An 18,303-nucleotide genomic window follows, 5' to 3' on the forward strand; every position below is an offset into this window, starting at 1 on the left:
AGTGGTCTCAGAGCTCTCTTCCAACTGAAAAAATTCTATGATTGTATGGTTCTGTGATTTCATACTGCACAGATATACTGGAGGTATCTGGGCATCCCATCTCAGGCTCTGTTTTCAGTCAGACTCATAAACCGAGTCTTGAATCCAGCTGATCGGTTTGGGTCTGTCACATGAATAGAAGTTTAATATTCTTCTTTAGTTTTCCTTTCTGGAAATAGATTAAATCACTGAAATGACACAAAGTGTCAGACTGTGATCCAAAGCATATATGAACTCTTGTTCATCCATTTCTGGATTCATAGAATGGTCTGGATTGGAAAACAGCTCAAAGATCATCTAGTTCCAGCCTCCATGCCATGGGCAGAGACAACTTCCACTAGCCCAGGTAGCTCGGGGCCTTATCCAGCCTGGCCTTAAATCCAGGGATGGCAAATCCACAACCTCCCTGGGCAACCTGTTCCAGTGTCTCACGACTCTCACTCTAAAGAATGTCTTCCTAATCTCCAGTCTAAAGCTCCCCTCTTCCAGCTTCAATCCATTGCCCCTTGTTCTATCGTTACAACCCCTTGCAAAAAGTCCCTCCCCACCTTTCTTGTAAGCCCCTGTGGCCGGTTGACGTTGCCCCCTTAAGAAAGGGAATATGGTGGACGGAAGTTGGTAAACGGAAGGAATAGTCTAAACTAATTTCATTGGAAGAGTGGGAGGAAGCACCCTCTGAACTGGGAGTGAAGTGGACATTTGCACGACTTTTCTATCAGTCTTGCTTCCGCCTTTGCATGGTGCAGCGGCTCTGCAGCTAACTCTGTGCTGGGCTTTCTGCCAAGGCCCCGGCCTTGAAAACAAGATACCAGGCCTGTATATTAACTCTTTTTCCAATTAACACAAAACTGCTTCTAACTTTTTTTTCCTCTCTTTCCTTTCTCTTTCTATCCCATTCTGGGGAAAGGGGGGGAGAGAGGGGAGAGCGGAGGTGGGGGACCCCTCTCTGCCGAGAGGGGTTACTCTCATTTCTGTGTTACTCTGTTGTATATCTTTGTATATATTGTAGATATTGTAAATTTGTAAATAATCCCCTGCATTCTCTACATTGCTTTGTAAATATAGCTCCACTGCTTTGCTAATTCAGCTTGTGAGGTTTTTTTTTTTTCCTTTCCCTTCAATTTTTTTTCCCCTTTTACTTTACAAGGGGGAAGGGAGGAGGCTTCTTGGCCTTACCCCTTCCAAACCTACCACATTTTTTTTTATTGGCGCCCAACGTGGGGCAGATAATTAGTTTAATTTATTACTTGATTGATTTAGTGTTTTCTAGCTGAATTAGCAAACATGAAGGTATTGTGGTTTGTGGAGCGATTATTCTTTTCAATTTTTGGGGCTCTGGTTTACAGGTATTGTTTGGGTTTGATTTTGGATTACCTGGGTAAATATATGGTGCGGACAATTTATATGTGGGTTATGTATAGAGTTAAATTATGGTATGGAAAATGTATTAATTTATTATGGCCAGTGAGATACAGGAATGTTACCTCCACCACTCTCCCAATTGAGATAAAGGGTTTTAGGATTCCGCCTGAGGAGACAGTAACTTTAGGTGATGCCTGGGATCCAAAGGTGATTTATGTGATGTGTATAATTCTGCTGCTGGTGATAACTAATGTGTTTTCTCTGTATTCCTTGTGGCGAGAGAAAAAGGTGTCCAGGGCGTGTTTTGTTATTAAAACTAGATCAAAAAGAAAACGCCGTGGCTCTCGATCAGTCCCAGAGTCATCTAGTGATGAGGACTGTGGAGAACCCGTGTCAGTTAAAAAGAAGGCTAAAAAGTTAATTGGTAAAGCAGCTCTAAATGACTTTGCTGATTCTAGCAAGCAGCCAAGGGCATCGGCTGGTATCAACATGGCGCCTACTCCTTCTCCCACTCCTTCTCCTTCTTCTTCTTCTCCGTCGGCCAGTAATGGAGCAACGTCACTTCCACCCACTCCCTCGGTGGGACCGGAAGTCACTGCCCCAGCAGCTGATTTATCTCAGGACCTGTCAGCTTCCATTAAGGTGGCTGTAAATTCAAACACAGCTCCGGTTAAGGTGGCTCCTTTAAAGACTAGAGCTGGAAAGGCCCAAGATGGAGAAGAAGAGGTGGAGACTGATCCTGGTGAGGGGCCCTCTACTCTAAAAGATCCTGCTGAGGAGGAAGAGAAGGTTTGTTTTAAAGATCTAGCTAACCTAGTGAGATCAAAGCAGGATAGAGATGAAGTTAGGAAAGCAGCTGGCAAAGGTGGTTCTCAGCTTAAAGAGATCCTTAGGAGAATGACAGCAGGATTTTACGGGCAAAGAATTCAGGGAGACGAAGAGGAAGATGATATTTCAGAGCGTTCGTCACCACGGGAGGAATTGAGAAATGTCCGTAAAGATTTCACCAGGGCAGATAAGGAGCCAGTTCTAGCTTGGCTTAGTAGGTGTTATGATACAGGTGCTTCAGCTCTAACAGTTGGAGACAAGTCAGCAGCTCAGTTAGGAACTCTCTCAAGGGACAATGGAATAGATAGACATCTAGGCGAAGCTCTCGGTAAGGTTAATCTGTGGATACGCCTTTTAATAGCGCTTGCCCTGAGATACCCTTCCCGAGATGATCTCCCATGGAATCCTAAACCCTGGACTACCATAGATGAGGGAATTAAGCGCTTGAGAGAATTTGCTGTTAGAGAGCTACTCTATGGTGAACATGAACCTCTGAATCCTGATGACATTCCTGTGGGTATTGGTCTTGCTAAAAAGATCATCAAACTTGCTCCTTCTAATTATGCAAACATTCTGGCAAGCAGAATTGTGTCAAGAAGTTATGGTGGAGCTTCTCCCACGGTTGGCCAATTCAGTGATCAAATGAGACAATTGGAGGATAGCATGACACGTGGTTCTTTGGTTTCGGCCATTAAAATGATGTCTGGTGGTATTCAGAATTGCATTCGAGAGTTAAAAGATGAATTTAGAAATTCCATATCCCAATTGGCACAAAGGGATAATTTCAATTCTTCCTCCAGGTGGGTACAAGTTTCATCTGTGAGGAATACACGTCCTCCAAGGAGGTCATTCCAAAACAGGTCATTCCAAAACAGACCACCAAGGCAATCACGTAGAACTATTTGGATAACTCTGCATGATCAGTTTGGTGAGAACATGAACCGCTGGGATGGCCAACCAACTTCTAATCTTTTCAGGAGACTGAGGGAATTGCAAAGTGGCAGAACCCGAGGTAGCAATACCAGAAGGGTAGCTGTTACTTCCACAGTTCCCCAGAACGACTCTTATGGCTCCAACAGTGGCTCCAGTCATAACATGCAAAGTTATAACCCTGCACAATATGTGCAATGCACATGTGCGCATGTTCCCCATAACTAGGGGTGCCCTGCCTCCCGCCAGGGGGAGGAGAGGGATAACAGAGATAACAGAATCTATTGGGATGTGTACATCCAGTGGCCTGGCACTTCACAATTTCGGAAGTACAGGGCCTTGGTTGACACAGGAGCTCAGTGCACCATAATACCATCAAATTATCAGGGATCAGAGTCTATAACTATTCTGGGAGTCACTGGTGGATCTCAAGAGTTAAGTAAGGTAGAGGTTAATATAAGTCTAACTGGTAAACAATGGAGGAAGCATACAGTTGTGACCGGACCTGACGCACCTTGTATTTTGGGAATTGATTTTTTGAGAGAAGGGCGTTTCAAGGACCCTAGAGGTTACAAATGGGCTTTTGGAGTAGCTTCAATAGAAATTGATGGACAAAAATTGAAGCTGTCTGCTAGACCTGAGCTTTCTGATGAATCTGCAGTTGTGGGACAACATAAGATACAGGACATTAAATTGCCGGTTGCTTCTCAGACTGTGCATCACAGACAATACAGAACCAACCGTGACTCTTTGTTGCCCATTCAGAATCTGATTCGTCAGTTGGAGAGTCAGAAAGTCGTCAGCAAAACTCATTCCCCTTTCAACAGTCCAGTGTGGCCTGTGCGGAAGCAGAATGGAGACTGGCGTCTGACAGTAGACTACCGAGCCCTAAATGAAGTGACACCACCTATGAGTGCAGCAGTACCAGACATGATGGAACTACAGTATGAGCTGGAATCCAAAGAGGCCAAATGGTATGCTACCGTAGACATTGCTAATGCATTTTTCTCTATTCCCATAGCAGAGGAATGCAGGCCTCAGTTTGCTTTCACCTGGAGAGGAATCCAGTACACTTTCAACAGACTGCCAATGGGCTGGATCCACAGCTCAAGCATCTGTCATGCAGTGATCCACGATGCTCTGGAGAAAGGCGGTGCTCCAGAACACATCCAGTTCATCGATGATATCATCGTCTGGGGTAAAACTGCTGAGGAAGTCTTCAAGAAAGGTAACAAAATCATTGACATTCTTCTGAATGCAGGTTTTGCCATCAAGCGAGACAAGGTGAAAGGACCTACCACAGAGATTCAGTTTCTGGGAGTGCGGTGGCAAGATGGACGCCGACACATTCCAGTGGATGTGGTAAATAGAGTCTCTACCATGGCAAGTCCCACAAACAAGCAAGAGACCCTACGTTTCTTGGGGATAGTGGGATTTTGGAGACTACACATTCCTGGATACAGTCAGATTGTGAAACCTCTGTATGATGTGACTCGAAAGAGAAACCATTTCCACTGGGGACCTGAGCAGCAAGCAGCCTTTGACCAGATAAAGCAAGAGGTAATTCAAGCAATGGGTCTGGGACCTGTCCGAGATGGTCCAGACATTAAGAACATTTTGTACACGGCTGCAAGTGACAATGGTCCAACCTGGTGCTTGTGGCAAAAAGCTCCAGGTGAGACACGTGGACGACCTCTTGGTTTCTGGAGTCGAGGTTACAGAGGTTCAGAGGCTAATTACACTCCAACAGAGAAAGAAATTTTAGCTGCCTATGAAGGAGTAAAAGCATCTTCTGAAGTGATTGGAACTGAATCACAACTTCTTCTAGCTCCCAGATTACCAGTTTTGAATTGGATGTTCAAAGGCAAAGGATCCACACCACATCATGCCACAGACTCAACATGGTCTAAGTGGATGGCTCTGATAACACAGAGAGCTCGAATGGGAAATCTTGAAAGACCTGGTCTAGTGGAGGTGATCTCAAGTTGGCCTGAAGGTGTCAACTGTGCTAAACCTCCAGAGGAGAAAGTAACTCGTGCTGAGGAAGCTCCTCCTTACAATGACCTTTCTGATGATGAAAAGAAATATGCTTTGTTCACAGACGGTTCCTGTCGTCTTGTTGGGAACAAGCAAAGGTGGAAGTCTGCAGTGTGGAGTCCAACACGCCGAGTTGCAGAGGCGAAAGATGGAGAAGGAGAATCCAGTCAGTTCGCAGAGGTAAAAGCTGTCCAGCTAGCTCTCGACGTGGCTGAACGTGAGAGATGGCCAAAGCTTTATCTCTACACCGACTCATGGATGGTAGCCAATGCTCTATGGGGTTGGCTAAAGAACTGGAAAAAGAGTGGTTGGCAGAGAAAAGGAAAACCCATTTGGGCAGCCAACCTATGGCAGGACATTGCTGATCGAATCGAGAGAATTCCAGTGAAAGTGAGACACATCGATGCTCACATTCCTAAGAGCAAAGCTACTGAGGAACAGCAACACAACCATCAGGCAGATCTAGCTGCAAGAGTTTCTCAAGTAGACATGGACTCTAATCTTGATCTCGACTGGAAACACCGAGGTGAGATATTCTTAGCTCGGTGGGCTCACGATTCATCAGGACATCAAGGCAGAGATGCAACATACCAATGGGCTCGTGACAGATCCATAGACATTTCCATGGATGCTATCACACAAGTCATCCATGACTGTGACATTTGTGCTGCTATTAAGCAGGCAAAACGACTTAAGCCCTTGTGGTGTGGTGACAGATGGTCCAAGTACAAGTATGGTGAAGCTTGGCAGATTGACTACATCACTCTACCACGTTCTCGTTCTGGTAAGCAATACGTGCTTACTATGGTAGAGGCAAACACTGGATGGTTGGAAACTTATCCAGTTCCACATGCAATTGCACGCAACACCATTCTCGGTCTGGAGAGACAAATCCTGTGGAGACACGGAACTCCAGAGAGGATTGAGTCAGACAACGGAACTCATTTCAAGAACAACCTTGTAAAGAGCTGGGCAAAAGAGCACGGTATTGAGTGGATATTCCACATTCCCTACTATGCACCAGCTTCAGGGAAGATTGAACGCTACAACCGTTTGTTGAAGACCACTCTCAAAGCCATGGGAGGTGGATCTTTGAAAAACTGGGAAAAACATTTAGCGCAAGCGACCTGGCTGGTAAATAGTAGAGGTTCAGTGAACCGAGCTGGACCTGCACATTCAGATTTGCTACGGAAAGTAGAAGGTGATAGAGTTCCTGTTGTTAGAGAAAAGAATCTGTTAGGTAAAACTGTTTGGGTATTTTCACCCTCAGGAGAGGTTAAGCCTATCCGAGGGGTGGTTTCAGCTGAAGGTCCGGGTCACACTTATTGGGTAATGCAAGAGAATGGTGAAATTCAGTGTATTCCGCAAAGAAATTTAACTTTAGCTGAAAGAGGTTAATTTCGAACTGCTGTACAGCTACATCGCGTCCAAAGGAAGAATCAACGAGGAATCTACGGTGCACGAACCCTGAGATCCCTGAGAGCCCTGAGTCAACTAAGAGACCCTGAGAATCCCTGTTTCCCTTTTCTTCGCTTCGTTGGTGAAGAAATGAACTGTTTTCCATTTTTCTCATTTCCTGATTTTCTTGGACTTTTGAATCATCTACATCTGAGCATAGCCGGAATGGACTATGAACTTTACTCACGAACTGTAAATATCATTTTGGATTGGATGGACAGTGTGAACAGCCAATGAAATTGTTTAGAAGGGGTGGACTGTGGCCGGTTGACGTTGCCCCCTTAAGAAAGGGAATATGGTGGACGGAAGTTGGTAAACGGAAGGAATAGTCTAAACTAATTTCATTGGAAGAGTGGGAGGAAGCACCCTCTGAACTGGGAGTGAAGTGGACATTTGCACGACTTTTCTATCAGTCTTGCTTCCGCCTTTGCATGGTGCAGCGGCTCTGCAGCTAACTCTGTGCTGGGCTTTCTGCCAAGGCCCCGGCCTTGAAAACAAGATACCAGGCCTGTATATTAACTCTTTTTCCAATTAACACAAAACTGCTTCTAACTTTTTTTTCCTCTCTTTCCTTTCTCTTTCTATCCCATTCTGGGGAAAGGGGGGGAGAGAGGGGAGAGCGGAGGTGGGGGACCCCTCTCTGCTGAGAGGGGTTACTCTCATTTCTGTGTTACTCTGTTGTATATCTTTGTATATATTGTAGATATTGTAAATTTGTAAATAATCCCCTGCATTCTCTACATTGCTTTGTAAATATAGCTCCACTGCTTTGCTAATTCAGCTTGTGAGGTTTTTTTTTCCTTTCCCTTCAATTTTTTTTTCCCCTTTTACTTTACAAGGGGGAAGGGAGGAGGCTTCTTGGCCTTACCCCTTCCAAACCTACCACAGCCCCTTTCATGTACTGTAAGGCTGCTCTAAGTTCTCCTTGGAGCCTTTTCTTCTCCAGTCTGGACAGCCCCAACTCTCTCAGCCTGTCCCCATAGGGGAGGTTCTCCAGCCCTCTGACCATCTTCTTGCCCTCCTGGACCTGTCCCAACAACTTGATGTCCTTCCTATGCTGGGGGTACCGGAACTGGATGCAGTACTGAAGGTGGAGTCTCACAAGAGCAGAGAAAGAGAATCACCTCTTTCATCCTGCTAGTCAGGCTTGTTAAAAGCCTTTTAGGACAAGCTTAACCAGACCAAGTTCTCTTTTGGTTTCAGAAGCATTTTAAATGCACTTTTGGTCGGTGCAAGAATGTTTATTTTCAGGTGGCTCCAGATTTACAAACAAAGCTTTCAGGAGAAAAGAATATGCTGTAAAATGAAGCCTGTGGTAAAAGGATGCACTAAACCAGCTGTTTGAGGCTAGCAGGTGGTTTGTGGTGACCTGAAGAGGATAGGGAGCCATTTCTCAACATACTCACTGATAGGTTGAGAGTGACATGGGAAGATTTGGTGAGAACTATCTGTATTTGAAGTGGAAGTTTGAGTGCCGAGTTCATTCTAGTCTGGTTTAAGCATTCAGGAGGTTTGAAAGTTGAAATCAGAGCCACAGCAGAAGCAAGGATTTGAGAGTGAATGAGCAAAATTGCTTTAATGTCTCGTCCCTGGAAACCTTTTAGGAGCAGGCTGGATGAGGCTTTGAGCAAGCTGGTCTAGTGGAAGGTTCTTTAATTTCTGAAGTACACAATTACATAGAATAAACCAGGTTGGAAGAGACCTTCAAGATCATCACGTCCAACCTATCAACCAATCCAACACCACCTAATCAACTAACCCATGGCACCAAGCACCCCATCAAGTCTCCTCCTGAAAACCTCCAATGACGGCGACTCCACCATCTCTTGGGCAGCCCATTCCAATGGGCAATCACTCTCTCTGTGTAAAACTTCCTCCTAACATCCAACCTAAACCTCCCCTGGTGCAGCCTGAGACTGTGTCCTCTTGTTCTGGTACTGGCTGCCTGGGAGAAGAGACCAACCTCTGCCTGTCTACAACCTCCCTTCAGGTAGTTGTAGAGAGCAATAAGGTCACCCCTGAGCCTCCTCTTCTCCAGGCTAAGCAACCCCAGCTCCCTCAGCCTCTCCTCACAGGGCTGTGTTCCAAACCCCTCACCAACTTCGTTGCCCTTCTCTGGACTTGTTCCAGCAAGTCAACCTCCTTCCTAAACTGAGAGACCCAGAACTGGACACAGTACTCAAGGTGTGGCCTAACCAGTGCAGTGTACAAGGGCACAATGACCTCTCTGCTCCTGCTGGCCATACTGTTCTTGATGCAGGCCAGGATGCCATTGGCCCTCTTGGCTGCCTGGGCACACTGCAGGCTCATGTTCAGCCTATCATCGACCAGTACCCCCAGGTCCCTCTCTACCTGACTGCTCTCCAGCCACTCTGACCCCAGCCTGTAGCACTGCATGGGGTTGTTGTGGCCAATGTGCAGAACCTGGCACTTGGATGTGTTCAATCTCATGCCCTTGGACTCTGCCCATCTGTCCAGCCTGTCCAGGTCCCTCTGCAGAGCCTCTCTACCCTCCAGCAGATCAACTCCTGCCCCCAGCTGGGTGTCTTCAGCAAATTTACTGATAAAGGTGTTCCTGTCCACACCAGTGGGGTTGTAACTAGGGGAGGTTTAGGTAGGATATTAGGAACAATTTCTTTACTGCAAGAGTGGACAGGCTTTGGAACAAGCTGCCCAGGGAGGTGGTGGAGTCACCACCCCTGCAGGTGTTGAAGAAACGTGTGGACATGGCACTTTGGGACATGGTTTGGCAGCCACAGTGGTGTTGGGTTGATGGTTGGACTTGATCCTGGAAGTCAGTTCTGTGATTCTATGATCTTTGAAGTCCCTCCCAGCCAAAGCCATTCTGTGATCGTTCTCGTGCCTTTCTGCCACAGGGAACAGTGTTCACTGGTTGGTGCTTTTTTATTTACAACAATGCTTTGGAAATGCTTTACTATAAATAAACCCACCAGGCTTAAACTTCAACCTGTGAAAGTTCTTTAACTATTTTGTTTTGGTGTTATTTTCCCCCCTCCTTTTTAGCGCCGGCTTCGTCATCTCCGGAACATTGCCGCACGGAACATTATCAATAGGAATGGTTATCGCCTCTTGGACACCTACTTCACTCTTCACTTGTGTGATAACACTAAGATCTACAAAGGTAGGCTTGAGATCAACTGTTTTTTCACTAGTTTACTTGCCTTTTTTACTAGTTTTACTTCCTCCAGGAAGGCTGCAGAGGGACTTTTCTTAAGGGTGTCTAGATACAGGCCGGGGGGGAATGGTTTGAAGCTGGGGAGCATAGGGTTAGACTGGATCTTAGAAAGAAGTTCTTCAGTGTGAGGGTGGTGAGACTCTGGAACAGGTTGCTCAGAGAGGTGGTGGGTGCCTCCTCGCTGGGGGTGTTGAAGGCTGGATTGGACGAGGCCTTGAGCACCCAAGTCTAGTTGAGAGGTGCACCTGCCCACGGTGGGGAGGATGGAGTAGATATCTCTGAGGTCCCTTCCAACCTGAGCCATTCTATGATTAATCTTTGAATTATTACAACATTAATTCTCTGTCCCCCCTCCTTTATTTTTTTTACCTTGACCACATGCTGCCATTATTTTCTTCACTCTATATTAGGAGTGAAAATAAAGCCTCATAAAAGCTTTCAGTATGAGCAGCAAATAAAACCAGACTAATTTGGTAGAGTTTGTTAAATCAGCCTATTTTGAGTGTTACTCTCCCCTTCCCACACCAATAATTTGGGAAACTAAGGAACTTCCAAGAGCACAAAGACATTTCCAGCCTTTGGGTGACTGTTGTGCTCTGTGTGTAGCAGTTATTTTACAGGGCATAAACCAGTACTTTTTAGTGGCAGTAGTGGAATTCTCATCCAGTGACATGAAGCATCCCAGCATCTGTTCTGCTTTTGATAACTGGGGTTGAATGTTGAATCTAAGGAGCTCTTCCCCATGAGGGCAGTGAGACACTGGAACAGGTTGTTCAGGGAGGTGGTAGAAGCCAGGCTGGATGTGGCTCTGAGCAGCCTGATGTAGTGTGAGGTGTCTCTGTCCATGGCAGGGGGGTTGGAACTAGCTGATCCTTGAGGTGCCTTCCAACCCTAACAATTCTATGATCTCATTTCTCTTCAGTGCTTTTCTTTCCACTTCATTGTGGAGGCATGGTACTAAATTATATATATTGTTGTGCTCCTTTAGACAGTTGGAGCTTTGCAGGCAGATTTTGGTTTTCTCCTGAGTTTTATTTTCAGCTAGTGTAGTTGAACCTTGCCTTTTCCTCAAGGTGGCTGTTTTAGAAGGATAAGAACACAGGCTTTGAGCTTGCTATCTCGTCTTTCGTACAGGATCATAGGATCACCTGGTTGGAAAAGTCCTTAAGGTCATCAAGTCCAACCATAACCTAACATCTGCATGTACACAACTGTTAGACCATGTCCCTGAGCAAATCATCCAAATGTCTTTTAAACACCTCCTGGGATAGGCATTCCTGTACCTGCCCTAGGCAGCCTGTTCCAGCACCTGATGACCCTTATGGCGAAGACATTTTTCCTGATATCCAATCTAAACCTCCCTTGGTGCAACTTGAAGCCATTGGCTCTGTCTTAGTGCTTGTTACTTGGGAGGAGAGATCACAGAATCATAGAAAGTTAGGGGTTGGAAGGGAGCTCAAAAGATCATCTGGTCCAACACCCCTGCCAAAGCAGGATCACCTGAGTCACACAGGAACGCATCCAGGTGGTTTGACTGACCTCCACCTCACTCCAACCTCCTTTCAGGGAGTTGTAAGGATGTATAAAGGCTCCCCTGAGCCTTCTCTTCTCCAGGATGAACAGCCCTAGATCCCTCAGCCACTCCTCATAGAACTGCGGTACTTAGTGTATGGAATTGTTCTGCACTCCATCAAAGCTTCATGTGACAGGAGAAGGTTTTAAACTGAAAAAGGGAGATCCAGTCCAGGAAGAAATACATGCAGGGTGGTGAAACGCTGGCCCAGGGTGCCCAGAGTTGTTGTGGATGCCTCATCCCTGGAAACATTTCAGGTCAGGTTGTTTGGGGCTCTGCAGATGTCCCTGCTGATGGCAGGGGGGTTGCACTAGATGACCTTTAAAAAAGGGTCCCTTCCAACCCTCCCCATCCTGTGATTCATCTCTGGACTCCAATGACTGTACAGTCTGTATTCCACACTCCAGAGATATCTACCCAAAGAATTTAACCTCTTAATTTGGCTGGAAGAGCCAAGGTCCCTGTGTCAGCAGTTGCTGATTACCATTTAAATACAGGGGTTTTGCCACCTCTGTGAGATAATTTGGCTGGTCACTTTCTAAGTGCTTGGAAGAGGTCACCCTTGCTCTTCAGGAAAGCAGTGCAATTAGTTTGTCTCTGCTTCTGGACTGCATCAAAAGCAGTGTGGCCAGCAGATCCAGAGAGGTGATTCTGCTTCTTCACTCTGCTCTGGTGAGACCTCACCTGGAGTACTGCATCCAGCTCCAGGGCCCTCAACACAGGAAGGACTTGGACCTGATGGAGCCGGTCCAGAGGAGGGCCACAAAAATGATCTGGGGGTGGAGCAGCTCTGCTACGAGGACAAGCTGAGGGAGCTGGGGGTGTTCAGCCTGCAGAAGAGAAGGCTCCAGGGAGACCTAATAGTAACCTTCGAGTACCTGCAAGAAGGATGGACACAAAGGCCTGAAGTGATATGACAAGGGCAAATGGCCTCAGACTAGAAGAGAGGAGATTTAGATTGGATGTTAGGTACAAATTCTCCACTGTGAGGGTGGTGGAACACTGGAACAGGTTGCCCAGGGAGGTGGTTGGGGTCCCATCCCTGAAGATACTTGAGGTGAGGCTGGATAGGGCTCTGGGCAACCTGATCTAGCTGAGGATGCCCCTGCTGACTGCAGTGAGGCTTGGACAGGATGACCTTTAGAAGTCCCTTCCAACACAGACCATTCTATGATTCCACTCCTCTGAGAAGATGGCATGTGACAAACAAATAATTTTGCAAATGTCATCCAAATATTGCAATGTGCTGGAGCACTTTCTTTGCCCAGAAACCACAACTTGAGTAAATGTGAAGGATTATCTTTGCTATAAAAGATGAAATGCTAAGTTTAAATAATGACTGCTAATAGTGAAGTGTGAATGAGTACTATTAGTCAGAAACATGACAACATTTTGTCTTCAGTCTGGAGAAGAGAAGGCTCTGTGGAGACCTTATTGTGGCCTTCTGGTATCGTAAAGGGGCCTGGAAGAAAGCTGGGGAAGGAGTTTTTAGGGTGTCAGGGAGTGATGGGACAGGGGGGATGGAAAAAACCTAGAAATGGGTAGATTCAGATTGGATGTTAGCAAGTTCTTCCCCCTTAAGGGGGGTGAGACACTGGCACAGGTTGCCCAGGGAGGTGGTGGAAGCCTCATCCCTGGAGGTTTTTAAGGCCAGGCTGGATGTGGCTGTGAGCAACCTGCTCTGGTGTGAGGTGTCCCTGCCCATGGCAGGGGGTGTTGGAACTGGCTGATCCTTGAGGTCCCTTCCAACCCTGACAATTCTATGATTTTAGTCTTGCTTATCAGTCTGTTGCTGCTAAACTGCATCCATTTGGCTTTGAGTGTTCCTTAATTTAGCTATTTTCTTCTTTTTCTATTTCCAACAGTACATTTTTTTTAATTGGTGTTTTAAGCAAAGCTAAACTCTCCTTTTTCCCCCTCATTTTTCTTCAGAATTTTATAAGAGTGAGGTCATCAAGAATTCTCTGGTAAGTTATTTTAATATGTTATTTTTTTTAAAGTTATGTTTGTTTTTTTTTCAGTGTATTGATTTCTCTGCTTATCAGGTTGCTGTTAAATGTGTATTTCCACTCTTCTGTCGTGTTCTTCTCCACCTTTTCAAGCTCTTTTCACAAGGGCTGGAGTAGGGAATTAATGGATTGTACAAATGCATGCTTGTTTTAACAGCTGTGGTGCAGTGGTCTGTTGGTACTGCTGCAGGTAGCATCAGACACTCCAAGGGAATGGAATTGGAGGGTCAGAGAAGACAGTGAAGATGATGAGAGGGCTGGAGGACCTCCCCTATGGGGGCAGGCTGAGAGAGTTGAGGCTGTTCAGCCTGGAGAAAAGAAGGCTCCAGGAAGAACTTAGAGCAGCCTTCCAGTGCCTGAAAAGGTAGGGAGGGACATTTGACAGTGGCTTGCAGTGATAAGGGACAATGGATTGAAGCTGGAAGAGGGGAGATTTAGTCTGGAGATTAAGAACAACATTTTGACAGGGAAGGTGGTGAGACACTGGAACAGGTTGCCATGGGAAGCTGTGGATGTCTCCTCTCTGGAGTTGTTCAAGGCCAGGTTGGATGAGGCCTTGAGCAACCTGATCTAGTGGAAGATCACAGAATCACCAAGGTTGGAAGAGATCTCAAAGATCATCAGGTCCAACCTGTCACCATGTGACCTCATGACTAAACCATGGCACCAAGTGCCCTCTTGAACACCTCCAGGGATGGTGACTCCACCACCTCCCTGGGCAACACATTCCAATGGTGAACGACTCTCTCTGGGAAGAACTTTATCCTCACCTCCAGCCTAAACCCCTCTGGCACAGCTTGAGACTGTGTCCTCTTGTTCTGGTGCTGGTTGTTTGAGAGAAGAGACCAACCCCTTCCTGGCTACAACCTCCCTTCAGGTAGTTGTAGACAGCAATGAGGTCTCCCCTTAGCCTCTTCTTCTCCAGGCTAAACAACCCCAGCTCCCTCAGCCTCTCCTCACAGGGCTGTGCTCAAGGCCTCTCCCCAGCCTTGTTGCCCTTCTCTGGACACGTTCAAGTGTTTCGATGTCCTTCTTAAACTGAGGGGCCCAGAACTGGACACAGGACTCAAGCTGTGGCCTAGCCAATGCAGAGTACAGGGGCACAATGACTTCCCTGCTCCTGCTGGCCACACTATTCTTGATGCAGCCCAGGAGGCCATTGGCCTTCTTGGCCAACTGGGCACACTGCCCATGGTAGGGAGGTTGGAACTAGATGGTTTTTGAGGTCCCTTCCAGGTTATACCATTCTATGAATTTGTGAAGCTTCCCATTAAATCTCAGAGTCATCTTTACAGTGTGATTCCATTTGACATTTGGAGACCACAAGACAGGCAAAGTCCAGGTAGTTGGATTTTTACTTGTTTAACTTCTTAATAGTATCTGGGCATTGGGTGCATCATAACTCAGCTTTGTTTACAGTTCATCTCTTGTTCTTTGCTGTCCTTGCTGGTGGTAGCAACAGAAATGGCTGCTTTTATTGAAATGTCTGCAAGTGGCTTATTCAGGGAGCACTTTTATATTACTTTGGTGTACAGATGCATTAGGAGGGTCATGCTGTGCAGTTCAGGTCCTTGGAGTGGAAGCAGAGGCCCTGCTTGCTTCACCCCAAATAAAGGGAGAGTCAAACAGCATTGCAGAATCCACCTCTGATTTATTTTTCATGCAATCATAGAATTGTTTCAGTTAGAAAAACCTCTAAGATCATTGAGTCCAGCAATCAACCCAACACCACCATGGCCATTAAACCATGTCCTCAAGTGCCATGTCCACACACTTCCTGAACACCTCCAGGGATGGTGACTCCAGCACCTCCCTGGGCAACCTGTTCCAAAGCCTGACCACTCTTGTAGTAATGAATTTTTTCCTAGTAATTGATCTAAACCTCCCCTGGTACAATTTCAGGCCATTTCTTCTCATTCTGTCACCTGATACTAGAGAAGAGAGACCAACCCCCACCTCACTTCAACCTCCTTTCAGGGAGTTGTAGAGAGCAATGTGATCTCCCCTCATCTTCCTCTTCTGCAGGCTAAACAACCCCAGTTCCTTCAGCTGCTCCTCATCAGCCCTGTTCTCCAGACCTTGTAGCAACTTCATTGCCCTTTTCTGGACACACCCCAGCCCCTCAACATCCTTCCTGTAGTAAGGGACCCAAACCTGAACCCAATATTCTAGATGCAGGCTCACCTTTTTGTGTAGGAGAACCATAGAAAACATGTGCCTGCCTATACAAACATCCCTGACCTTTGAGGACCAAACAGCTTTAAGAAACTGAGGTTTGAAAACATCTTAGTTTCTACATTTTCCAGTTCAGACCAGTGAGGGGACCAGAACTGAGCAGTTCATCACAGCTGAAATGTGGTAGGTCTTGTGGGAGTAGGATGTTGTAGCTGTAGGGTAAGGGAGTCTGATAACTTGCTAAACAGAATGGTAGGGGCTGGAAGGGACTTCTAAAGATCATCTAGTCCAAACAGATGATAAGCAGACCATTAATATCTACACTATCAAGGTGGAACTGCACCTGTTGTAGCACACTGAGCTTGGAAGTGCTTTGGAAAACTCATGAAGGGAGGCAGAGTTGTCTGCATCCTCAAGGCTCTTGTCCAAGAGACAGCTTCCTCGAGGCTTTAAGATTTTGAGTCCTGCCTGTTCTAAATTGGGAAAAGGAATAACAGAAAGGGAATCTGACCAAAGGAAGTAGGAGATGGAATGCCAAAGATCTAATTAAAGATGTCTTGAGGAAATTCCATACATAGTCATTGGATATTTTAATGACCTGGTGTTCTTGTGTCTAAATAGCTACCAAATATCCCTCCTCCTTAGGAGAACTTGACTGCATTCCTTCTGTAATATACTGGGTAGCTTTGCCTCTCCCTTCTTTTCAGAGGTATCTTGTTCCAAATTGCCAGTTCAGAGATGCCTGGCCTCTTCCAAGCTGCTAATTAGGGATTGGGAGAGACCTCCTGAGATCATCAGGTCCAACCCCCCTGCCAAAGCAGGATCATCTAGGACAGGTCACACAGGAGCACATCCAGGTGGGTTTTGAATGCCCCCAGAGAAGGAGACTCCACAAGCCCTCTGGGCAGCCTGCTCCAGGGCCCTGTCACCCTCATAGTGAAGTTTCTCCTCATGCTGAAGTGGAACCTCCAGTGTTATATCCATTATTCCTTGTCCTGTTACTGAGTGGCACTGAAAAGAGCCTGGCCCCTTCCTCTTGACACCCACCTCTCAGATATTTATAGACATTAATAAGATTCCTTCTCTTCTCCAGACTAAACAGTCCTTTAGTCATCCTCATAGCTCTTCATTGGACTCTCTCCAGCAGATCCCTGTCTGTCTTGGAGAGCCCACAACTGGATACAGTATTCCAGGTGTGGTCTCACTGGGGCAGAGTAGAATAATCTAGAAGGATGGGATGGTGAGTTCCTGCTTTTTATTTTGTAGTAGCCACTATTTCTCTGTGCAGCAGAGGAGGGAGAGAACTATAAAAAACACTTTTCTCATTTCTGCATTTGGACACCCTGTGACTTCTGGCTTGTAGACATCCTAGAGTTGCTGTCTGGCTTGTAGCACTAGTAGTGTTGACTTAACCTGGTTTGGTTGCAGCTTAGGCCAATTGGAACAGTTTTCATAAATCTTTAAATTAAAGGTTATCAGAGGTGAGTGAAAGTCCTTGGACTGTCCCATGTTTGCAAACCTGAGTTGTGGTGGAATAGATCTTGGAAGCTTGGCTTAGTGTGTGCTGCTTCTGTAGAGCCTGGGATACAAGTCTGATCTCTTGGAGTGAAGAGAAGCTCTTAGTAACAGCATTTGAGGATTGCCACCAGCAGCAGTTAAGGAGGAGAAGAATGTGAACAAACCTGCCAATAAATGATGCAAGCTTTAATTATTGGGGAACAGACCAGCACTTTGATTTGACCTGCAGTGTAAGCTGCACCCTAATTCTCAGGAGCTGAAGTAGAACTTGGAAAAGAATTTCACTTCCACTTTCCAAGTTCCTGATTTGGCTGAACTGAATTAGTAAATTCTGAAGCCAATTGTTGAACATCTTGTAATGGCTAAGCCCACTCTGAGTTGCTGAAGTGAAAGCAGCAGAGCCTGTGGGTTTCAGCTCTGTGTTCATTGATCTTAAGGATTTTAAATCTCTGACAGGGACTTCACCAGTTTTTGAATTGCCAATTGTAAGGTGACTTTCAAGTTGTTTGAGTTGGCTTTATCCTTCTTTGCCCACAGAATCCAACATGGAGGAGTCTGGACTTTGGACTGATGCCTGATCGTCTTGATACCTCTGTCTCTTGTTTTGTTGTGAGGATCTGGGGTGGCAAGAAGGAGCACTTTCAGCTTCTGATTGAATGGAAGGTCAATCTAGATGGGTTGAAGTACTTGGGCCAGCAGGTAATGTGATAACAGTTCTTTTTTTTCCTCAGGTTTTTACTTATGTAAATAAAATTCTGTGGACAAGATCACCACCAGTGAGCAATGCACCCAAGAAGGCCAATGGTCTCCAGAGGTGCATGAAGAAGAGTGTGGCCAGCAGGTTGAGAGAGGTTCTCCTCCCCCTCTGCTGTGGTGAGGCCACATCTGGAGTGGAGTCATAGAATTCATTGGGTTGGAAGGAACCTTTTAAAGGTCCAAATGTAGTGCAAACAGCCTGCAGTAAGCATGGACATCCCAACCAGATGAGGTTGCTCAGAGCTCCATCAAGCCTGACCTTGAAAGTCTGAGAGGAGACTAATGCTGATCAACAGCTAAAGTGTAGGAAGCCAAGAGGATGGGCCCAGACTCTTTTCACTGGTGCCCTGCAACAGGACATGGGACAACAAACTCAAACCCAGGAGGTTCTGCCTGAACATGAGGAAAAAACTTCTTTCCTG

General features: G+C 46.1%; 1 protein-coding gene across 1 annotated transcript in view; it reads left to right on the forward strand.

Moving 5' to 3' along the window:
• Positions 1 to 18,303, forward strand: part of UVRAG (UV radiation resistance associated) — a 195,639-nt gene that overhangs the window by 31,198 nt on the left and 146,138 nt on the right. The window contains exons 2-4 of the mRNA XM_068139323.1: positions 9,679 to 9,796; positions 13,356 to 13,390; positions 17,663 to 17,824. Of these exons, the coding sequence (XP_067995424.1) occupies positions 9,679 to 9,796; positions 13,356 to 13,390; positions 17,663 to 17,824 (315 nt within the window). The remainder of the gene's footprint in view (positions 1 to 9,678; positions 9,797 to 13,355; positions 13,391 to 17,662; positions 17,825 to 18,303) is intronic.

Source organism: Melanerpes formicivorus, unplaced genomic scaffold (assembly GCF_026170545.1).
Source record: "Melanerpes formicivorus ecotype bairdi unplaced genomic scaffold, bMelFor1.0.p_v2 SCAF_1, whole genome shotgun sequence".
Classification (NCBI taxonomy): Eukaryota; Metazoa; Chordata; class Aves; order Piciformes; family Picidae; genus Melanerpes; species Melanerpes formicivorus.